Source organism: Symphodus melops, assembly GCF_947650265.1.
Source record: "Symphodus melops genome assembly, chromosome: 5".
Classification (NCBI taxonomy): domain Eukaryota; kingdom Metazoa; phylum Chordata; class Actinopteri; order Labriformes; family Labridae; genus Symphodus; species Symphodus melops.
In genome coordinates, this window is record NC_136695.1 from 21,996,584 (window position 1) to 22,006,435 (window position 9,852).

Consider the following 9,852-nt stretch of genomic DNA (forward strand, 5'->3'; position numbering starts at 1 on the left):
CCCACACTCCAGTGATTATTATTTATTCACTTTATTTCATTTTGCCTCCCTTCTCTCAATTCTCTCCCCTGTGGTCTCTCCTCCTTGATCTTTTATTCTCTCTTTCACGGACTCCCCCTACTGTCTCTCTGTCTACTCTTGTTCCTCCTCACTTTCACCCCCCACCACCTTCATCTCTCATTGTCTCTCTCACCCCTTCGTTTTCCTCTCGTTTCCTCCTCTCTGTTTTCTGTGTCAGTAGAACCCTTATGGTTACACAGATATTCTGACTGTTGGCTGTGCCGTTGGGGTGGGATGCTGTTTCGGCACTCCATTAGGAGGTACTGTACAACTTACACACCTACATTAAACAACCAATTTCCAACTAACTGCACAAATATCCCCTTATCCTGGATCAACACACCACTGAAGCAGCATGGACCCCTTCATCGCGAGTACAGAAATGTGTCAGTGGTACAGAGCACAGAGAGCTTGCTAGAATTAAAAGTTGTGATATTATGTTTGTTGCATCGTCTTATTTGCTTGTTGAATTGAGAAATTTGCTTTTAATATTTCGGCAAAAGTCTTTTATAAGACATCATAAAAAAGTTTATCCTGATATTTGCTTTTATTGCCAATACTAATCATTATTGGTTAAAATAATCATGAGCTGATAATAATTCTTTTTTAACCAAGATATGTTTTCTTTATTTCTAGGTTTATTTTGGGGGCATTGTATGCCTTTATTTTAGAGATAGGACTGTGGATAGAGTCATAAACAGGGAGAGAAAGATTGGGGAACGCCATGTGGTAAAGAAGCCACAGGTCAGAATCGAAATCCGGGCCGTCATCTTGGAGGACAAAAGCCATCTCTGCGCGGCTTCGTTGTAACACACTTAAAGTCTTGTTGATTGATTATTTGAAATTCAAAATGGGCATATAGTTTTACAAAAGCAATGTATTTTCTCCTTTTTAACACTTCATATGTTGTCTTTATTCTACTTTTGATCAAATGTGTACAAATCATCACATTGTTTTTATTCCCATTTTACACAAACCCAATGTGTGACATCTTACCACACCAAACCCTCCAATCAGAGATGAAAAAGGTTTAAACTCACTGCATTTCAAAAGGAATCATTGAGCTACTGATCTGTACAACTTGTGATAAAAAAAGATATTTATATTCATCAAAATTAGGTGTTGAAATCAGTACGATTTGGATTCAGTATTTAAAAGAAAGTTCATCAAAATCTATATCAGAAATGTCAGTGTGTCTCCCTGTATTTTTGTATTAGTGCTTTGAGTGTGTGTGTGTGTGTGTGTGTGTGTGTGTGTGTGTGTGTGTGTTTTCTGACCTTGCCTACGATAAGGGACATATTTTAGACTTCAGACCAAGGTAAAGTCAAACCACCTTTTGGGACAAAAGTTAGGGTCAAGAGTTTTGTGTCACAGGTTAGCGTTCAGCGTAGAAATGAATCTAAGTCCATTAATGTCTCAAAGAGTGAGTGAAGTAAACGTGCATGAGTGTCTGTATGTTTTCTTCATTGTGTGTCTGTGTGAGTGAGCGTCTGGTAGTATTTTAGTCAGTGTATACACTCCCTGTGGCTCTCCTGTTGTGTATAATTACACTCTCAGCTTCAAGTGCTTCTGGATTCATTTGAACTAATTTCAGTCTTCTCTCTCTTTCCCTCCTTCACTCTCTGTCCCCTCTTTCCATTTTCTCTCACCCTCCTCTCTTTCTTTGCCTCTCTCACTATCCATCCTCGTTTTTTCTCCTTTTAATCCCCCTCTGCCTCCCCCCCCCCCCCCCCCCCCCCCCCCCCCCCCCCCCCCCATACCACCAGGAGTGTTGTTCAGTATTGAGGTCACGTCTACCTACTTTGCAGTGAGGAATTACTGGCGGGGATATTTTGCCGCCACGTTTAGCGCCTTCATATTTCGGGTGCTCTCTGTTTGGAACAAGGACGCTGGTGAGAAGCAGACACATACACACAAACACAGAATACACACAGTTTTTAAAAACTGCTGAGCTGACAAATTCATGGATAGAAGCTGAATAAGACAGCTAAGCAACATTTTCTTCTTGAGATAAACCAGAAACATTTCAAGTCATCACATACAGAATATTTTAAATCCACCAGCACCATAGAATGAAGATGCTTTCTTGCTTTTAAGCATATATCTGTTTTTTTCTTTATCAACTTTATTACAGAGCAATGTCTTTTTACTGTGGATGAGTCATTCCTGCTATTCGGTGCCATTTCAGCTCGATACCTTTTCAAAAAAAAATGTCAAAATGTTCATGATTTCAACATTTGATCTGAAGGAGGGCTTTATAAACTATCAGAAAATGATATTAGTCCAGCTCAGGATATTATAATCTATTAATTTTAGATAGATTCTTTCCGTGTGACAGAGGTCAAATGTCCACCCTGTTACCAGACATTATCATCTCTATTACGTATTGTTTTGAAAACCCTGTCATATTCTTAATTACATTTTCTTAAAGCTCAAATGTCCCTTTCTTTACACTGGAAAAGCATTGTAACATTTTTCTTCTTGAACAAGCTTTATCTTGAAAAAGCTGTTATAGCTTGACGTAAAACGTAATTCTTACATATGTCTTTTAGAAATAAAAGGAAGTTTGATGGAATTTGAAAAATGTTTTAATTGATTGTATTTCACCAATTTATTCCCTGCAAATAACCACAAAGATAAACATCATATTGTTGTATTTTATTTTATTAATATCCCAAAAACACATGGGTAACAGGGTGGACACACACACACACATGCACCATTTAATGAAATATTGTCAATGAAAATATGGAGACCCCAGGAAGAGTAGCTACTGTTTAACACAGAAGCTACTGGGGATCTTAACAAATAAACAAAATTACCAAATAAGTTCCTATTATTAAAGAAATACAATTCATCTACCCCACCGCCTGACCAAAACAGGAACCTTTCCACCTCAAACTTCATATTTACTCCCTACCCATTAAACAACATAGGAAAAAAAATTACTGTTACTAACCAACAGATGTTTGAGGAAACGCTAACTATTTTCCTAACCAGATCCCAAGATTCTTTTCTAAGAAACTCCATAGTTTCTTCTCAAGCTTGAATGACCTCTTATTCAGAGGTAGTGGCTCCTTGATAAGGCATTTGTTCTGATATTTTCTTTTTCCTTCCTTCCTCCCTGTCCCTTCTCCATTTCTCCCTCTCTGTTTTGAGGTAATTTAACCTTTTCACAGGGTCTGCATCACAACGTGCCCTGTAACGCTGCTGCTTTTCCGCAGCAGACATTGGTGCCATTTTTCTAACAAATACATGTATACTGATTTAAATAATTGATTTTTAAATAATGATTATAATAGATAATACATAATACACTTATAACAAATGTCAAAACATGCTGTAAACACAAATTCATTCACCGTGTCCACCCTGTTACTGATCATAACAGTAACAGGGTGGACGGTAACAGGGGGAACATTTTATCCTAAACCTAGCCATTTCTACCCCTATGAAGGAAAACAACCTAATACAAAACGACCATTAAGGAGTATTTTGTACATATTTATCAGCAATATTTTCAATACCACAAAAAAATACTGTTTTCCACTAAATATAAGGGTAACAGAGTGGACATGTTATGCTTTACCACATCTATAAACAATTCTAAAACATTGAAAAAAAGGTTGATAAAAGAGTGATACTCACTGGGCTTCTTGTTGATGTTTCCCTCCAAAAATGTATCACTTCTTGAGAGCATAGCCTCAGAGTTCTGTTACCATGGGAACATTTAGGGGGCTCGTCCAAAGGGACTCTCACCAGAGTAACAGGGTGGACAGTCAATTCAGGGACACAGTGTCTTTTAATGATTTTATGCATTAAAATTATATAAATGACAAAAACTATTATATGATGAGCAACATTTAAAAAAAGACTATATACCAATAAAAAGAAATCTCAATTTTTTTTTATATTTATGCCATATTTATGCAATTTTAGTTGCGTAAACATGACTGGGGACATGGCATTTTAACCTGCCCTTCACTAACATGAGAACATTTAATTTAAAACAATCAATTCTGAGGATATATCCTTTTTTTCTATGGTAGAGTAAGATTTATACTTGAAGAAAAACGTTTCAAAAAGAGTATTGACCCAGTTTTAAACAAAATACACCATAATATGTCATGGGGACTCAAATGTCACCGAACGCTAGGAATGACTCGTATGTCTTATATCCAAGAAATGTCTCAACCAGTCAATCATCTTTCTGTAGCTGTCCTTACATCACATAATCAGAGGTCAACTTTTAACTCATGTGAATGTTTTACAAGTATGTTGTTAAAAAGCCTTTATCCTGGATCAACAAAAAAATTGATTACTTTTTTAAGGTTTATTTTTTATAAATATATAAAGACATAGAAAGCCTCTATGTCTTTATTTAAAGATAGGACAGTGGATACAGTCAGAGAGAGTTTAATGAATAAAACGTTTGAAAGGAGCCATAGGTCGGATTCAAACCTGAGCCACCCACCCGGGGGACCACAGCTTCCATACCACCAAGTGATCGATTACTTTGGATGTGAGATCACAACTCTCATTAACTGTAACATTATTGTAGAGGCTTTTCAGAAACGCACTGAACATCTTTTAACTTCAGAAAAATAGTTTCTTAAGTTAATTGGCCGCTGTTGAGAAATGAATTGTGTTAACCACCTAATGATAATTTCCATTGCATGTTAGCTCCAAGCTAACAGGCTCAGATGCACATCCTGGTCCATCTGTGACAAATCGAGGTCCTCATGGGATCTTTAGTTTTATATTATATTATTATCAGCTTGTATTGTGATCTGTCAGTGGTGTGTTTGCAGTTTTTAGTTCCAACAAAAGTGGGTCATAAGTATTTGTAAATCCATTTTATTGAAGTTTTCAAGATTGTGAAACTTTTCCTCTTTACACAGCGACCGTCTAAATCTTGTTTGATTTTATTCATTCAGTCATTAATAGGAACTGAGATCACATGTTTGATGTTTCTTTTCTTTTTCTAATTACATTTCTTTCATTTTATTTTTCAGTTACCATCACAGCTCTCTTCAAAACTAACTTCCGGATGGATTTCCCCTTTGACCTGCAGGAACTACCAGCATTTGCAATAATAGGGTGAGGAAACATGTAAAAAAAAAAAAAAAAAAAGTTACATTTTTGTTGCAGCTGAGTTGTAGAAGACGTTCTTTCTCAATGTTTTAGGATCTCATGCGGATTCCTTGGGGCGTTCTTCGTCTACCTGAACAGACAGGTGGTCCTCTTCATGAGACGACCAACAGCACTCACCCGCTTCCTCACCAAACAGTGAGTTCCAAGCACATAAACACAACTGTACTCTCACTGCTGTTGTGGATTTATGGGGTGTGCAGCACGGAAACAGCACAGTTATCTGTTCACAGATGCTGTTCCAAAAGACTAAAACCATTTGTGCATTCAAACCCAATTCCTCTCAGTGTCTCAGCTCCACTCTCCCAACTCATCAGTTTCACAACACTGGCCAGAACAGCAGCAAAGCCTTAACAACCTTTCAGCCAGTCATTCACTCAATGTGGAGATTCACTTATCCTCAGAGACTGAGCAGTCAGGGAACATTAGCGTCCGCCATTAGAGACGAGCAGCAGCAGCAGCAGGAGAGCTGTGCAATCAGCAGAGCTACACACTGTCCTGACACACTTATTTCTGTTGTAATCTCCAGTTATCATGCCATGTTGTGGGTATAGGACTGCTCTGATCCCTGTTAATGACTTTGTGTTTCTCTCTCTCTCTCTTTCTCTCTCTCCCTCTGTATGTGTGTGTGTCTGTGTGTGTGTGTGTGTGCGTGTGTATTTATGTGTGTGTACGCCCAGTCGATTGATTTATCCAGGTGCAGTAACACTGATCATCGCCACCCTCACCTTCCCTCCTGGATTTGGGCAGTTTATGGCTGGAGAGGTTCGACTAAATCAATCTCATGCTCTCTGACTTCTTTTTCATGTCAGTTCATTAATATTTATGATATTTTAGAAAAAGGAGGTCAGTGGGGTTTTTACTGTGGTTGTGTCGTGTTCTGCTGCATATGGAAGCAAAGGAAGGCCTATATAGTTTGAACTTTATATGCAATTTAAAAGAAAACTCTACAGAGTTTACATATCAAAGGGTGTTTATAGGTTGAAAAAATCTCTGGAGCTCACAGGGATATGAAGTCTGAAAAACTGTCTCAAGTGATGTCATAATAGGCAACCTTTGCAAGGAATAAGGTTTAAATATAAAATAAATAAACCAGATGGTGTGGAGTTCTGTCCTGTGGTCGCTCCATATCGATGATTTTAACTGGAAATTCAAGGCTGCATCCGTCTCTACTAGCATAAATGTTTGATAGTCATCAGGAATTCAAAATAGCCTAAGAAAACACTTTACACCAAAATAACTATTTTAGAATCATGAGAAAAACTCTTTATGTCTGTTTTCCCTTCTGCTAGCTGATGCCCAGGGAGTGTATCAACTCCCTGTTTGATAATTTCACCTGGACCAAAATCTCAGGATCCCCTCTTCCGCCCGGCCTGGGTCGCTCTTCTGCATGGCTCCATCCTCAAGTCAGCGTATTCGTTGTCCTCGTCCTCTTCTGCATCATGAAGGTATCCATTCCACTTGCTGTTTACAGTAGCTGTTGCCTTTTTAAGTCACTGTGATAGCATGAATAAAAACCTCTGGGACTGCTTTTGGTTCCTACCTTGATCCTGTTTTGTGTTGCAGTTCTGGATGTCAGCAGTTTCCACCACAATGCCCATCCCCTCTGGTGCCTTTATGCCAGTGTTCATATTAGGTAAGAGGATTTTTGTAACGCAAGCACAATATCTCCTGCTGAGCTTCAGTTCAGTTTGTCTTCTTTACCAGCATGTTTTATCTCTGTCCTCAAGGGGCTGCATTCGGTCGCCTTGTAGGGGAGATCATGGCCACTCTTTTCCCAAATGGAATCCTGTTTGATGGGATCGTTTACCGCATCCTGCCGGGAGGTTACGCTGTTATTGGTCAGTCTGCCCACCTTTGTGCTGTGGTGTGGTTAAGGGCCTTTATAATCATTGAAGTCCTGTTGATGGAGAAAAAATATATCCAGAAGGCCTGTATGTCTCAGTGACAGACGAATGATGAGACAATGATGTCACCCAGATAAACAATAATCTTATCCATGTTTAAACCTCACCTTCCTCCAGTTCCAGTACATTGATTTAACAACACATAAGAAATAATTCAACTGTGTTCATCTTTGCTGAAAAAAAAAAAAAAAGGAAGCATCTGTACTTTCCATTTTGAATTGGGCTTTGTTATGTTAAGTGAAAATAGTTCAATTTTAACAACATAAAATCTTTAAAGTCAATAGAAACTCCTGAATTTGAATTAGACATTTACTGGAGCTATAGCCTACATTTTTTTTAATTTCTTGCCTAATCTGTGTTTGACGTAAGAAAGATTAGCAGTTCAGATATGTATGGATTTAATCAAACTTTGATTCATGCATCATAAAGCATAGACAGAAGAACAGCTGGAGGAATAATACTCTATCCTGCTCTAATCTTACTTTCAGGTGCAGCGGCGATGACAGGAGCCGTCACTCATACTGTCTCCACAGCAGTAATCTGCTTCGAGCTGACAGGTCAGATCTCCCACATCTTGCCCATGATGGTGGCGGTCATCCTGGCAAACATGGTGGCCCAGGGTCTTCAACCCTCTCTATATGACTCCATCATCCAGGTGAAGAAGCTGCCCTACCTGCCTGAGCTGGCTCTCGGGCACATCAGGTGAAGTTTAACAGCGAGAGCGCTTATTCTGTGTTTTGATATACTACTTACAGCTTGTGTTCACTGTTGTACCTTTGCTCCTTCAGCAAGTATAACATCTTTGTGGAGGACATCATGGTGCGCAAAGTCAAGTTCCTGTCTTCTCAATCCACCTTTCGGGAACTTAACTATCTGTTAGAGAACTCAAGCCTCAAAACCATCCCTCTGGTCGACTCTAAAGGTTACATAATCATATTTTTTTTCATGCTTCTTGCTAACCCTATAGATGCATACACTTTTGTGGCTAAATGTAAAACTTTAGCCAGGAGAGATAAGCTACGCTTTGCATCAAGGCTTGTTAAGAGGGAGAAATAGCTAGGCTTCGCATAACTCTGTCCATTAGGTGAAAAAAACAACTAGCTTTGAGTCGCTAGTTTGAGCTCCCAAGCTTAAATGTTTTTATATGAAAATACTATTTTACACTTCCCATTTCTATAAACTAAACACATTTAACGAAGTGAGCTTCAGCATGGCTGGTTGACAAATGTTTCCGACCCCTAGTTAGCTCTCATCTCATTTCCATACTTTAAGACAAGCCAAGCTAAATCCTCGTTGACTGCGGATCTATATTTGGCTAGCAAACTTTATAGTGATTTATTTTCTTGTTTTATTCCCCGAAAGACATCCAATAAATAACACTTGTAATGCCTCTCTCTCTCTTCAGAGTCCATGATTCTTCTAGGCTCTATTGAGAGGACTGAGCTTCAAGCAGTGTTTGACTGGTGGCTCTCTCCAGAAAGGCGAGTCTTTGAAAGAGGTCAGAGCTCACCAGGTCATGGCTCCAAAGTCAGCTGGGAGTCCTTTGCCTTTGTTGATGAGGAGGGTGCAGAGGATGGAACAGAAAAGGTAGGAAAAACAGCCTAAGCTCACTTATAAGGTTAGTTTAGCTTGTCACCTTAAAAAAAGATATGATGCTATTGTATGTTGTTTGTGCAGACTGCTCAGTTTGAGGAGGAATGTAATGGGCCTGTGCCATCCCCTAAACCGCAGGAGCTATCCACCAACCCCTCAGGTAACAATAACTTTCAGCTACAAATTAAGTAGACACATCACTTCCTCTCCACTTACACTCTTCCATATCCTACCCTCAGACAAGCGCAAGCTGCCGTCTGTCAGGGGGGCCCTCCAGAGACTCTTCTCCTCCACGTCTTCTTCAGTACCGACTGAAACACAGGTAAAATCAGTTTGACCCCTAAAGCTCAGGGGGCAGCATTGATCTGCTGTCAAATTTCAATGACAGCTCAGAAAGGGGCATCTGTCCAACATGGCAGTTCGACCCAACGCTGCTCAGGCAATAGGATGAGCATGACATGAAGCATAAAGAAGCCAACATGTTCTTTAGTGGATCGTGATATCTTTTTCTGTAGACTGAATCACCCTCCATCTGTCTTTCTGTCTTTTTCCTTTCATAGGAGACCACAGCCCCTCCTCTCACTGACACCCTGTCTCCAGAGGAGGTACTGTACATTACTGATAACACAGGCAACAAGGAGTCAATCAAATCAATAAAGATCAATATTAGAAACTGCTCTGTGTCCGATACTTTCATTCTGATTCGCTGCTGCAGATCAAAGCCTGGGAGGAAGAAGAGCTCAATAAACCAGTCGATATGGAGCAGATACGTATAGACCCCTCACCATTTCAGCTGGTGGAGAGAACGTCTCTGCACAAGGTACATGGAACATAACAACAGCAACACCTGCATGAAATGTTAACACGTTCAAAGATTATGTACAGACAGGGATAACGCAATCAGCAATCATGCACAATAACCATCACATATTTATATCAGCTGACGTAAAGTGATAGTTTGACATTTAGGGGAAAATGCTCAGCTGTGAAATATTCAATACTCAATACTGGATATTCAACACTGACTGCATCATGTCTCTCATTTCTCAGACACACACCCTGTTCTCTCTGCTTGGTCTCAGTCACGCCTACGTCACTAGTATTGGAAAGCTGGTGGGTGTTGTGGCACTGAAGGAGGTAA

General features: G+C 39.5%; 1 protein-coding gene across 2 annotated transcripts in view; it reads left to right on the top strand.

Annotated features, from left to right (window-relative positions):
* Positions 1 to 9,852, top strand: part of clcn1b (chloride channel, voltage-sensitive 1b) — a 30,416-nt gene that overhangs the window by 15,579 nt on the left and 4,985 nt on the right. For both annotated transcript variants that reach the window (XM_079343290.1, XM_079343289.1), the window contains 16 exons: positions 242 to 320; positions 1,827 to 1,952; positions 5,076 to 5,160; positions 5,248 to 5,349; positions 5,892 to 5,976; positions 6,504 to 6,659; positions 6,778 to 6,847; positions 6,942 to 7,052; positions 7,607 to 7,820; positions 7,907 to 8,040; positions 8,524 to 8,705; positions 8,796 to 8,871; positions 8,951 to 9,033; positions 9,272 to 9,316; positions 9,427 to 9,531; positions 9,762 to 9,848. In XM_079343290.1, coding sequence (XP_079199416.1) covers positions 242 to 320; positions 1,827 to 1,952; positions 5,076 to 5,160; positions 5,248 to 5,349; positions 5,892 to 5,976; positions 6,504 to 6,659; positions 6,778 to 6,847; positions 6,942 to 7,052; positions 7,607 to 7,820; positions 7,907 to 8,040; positions 8,524 to 8,705; positions 8,796 to 8,871; positions 8,951 to 9,033; positions 9,272 to 9,316; positions 9,427 to 9,531; positions 9,762 to 9,848 — 1,740 coding nt within the window. The remainder of the gene's footprint in view (positions 1 to 241; positions 321 to 1,826; positions 1,953 to 5,075; positions 5,161 to 5,247; positions 5,350 to 5,891; positions 5,977 to 6,503; positions 6,660 to 6,777; positions 6,848 to 6,941; positions 7,053 to 7,606; positions 7,821 to 7,906; positions 8,041 to 8,523; positions 8,706 to 8,795; positions 8,872 to 8,950; positions 9,034 to 9,271; positions 9,317 to 9,426; positions 9,532 to 9,761; positions 9,849 to 9,852) is intronic.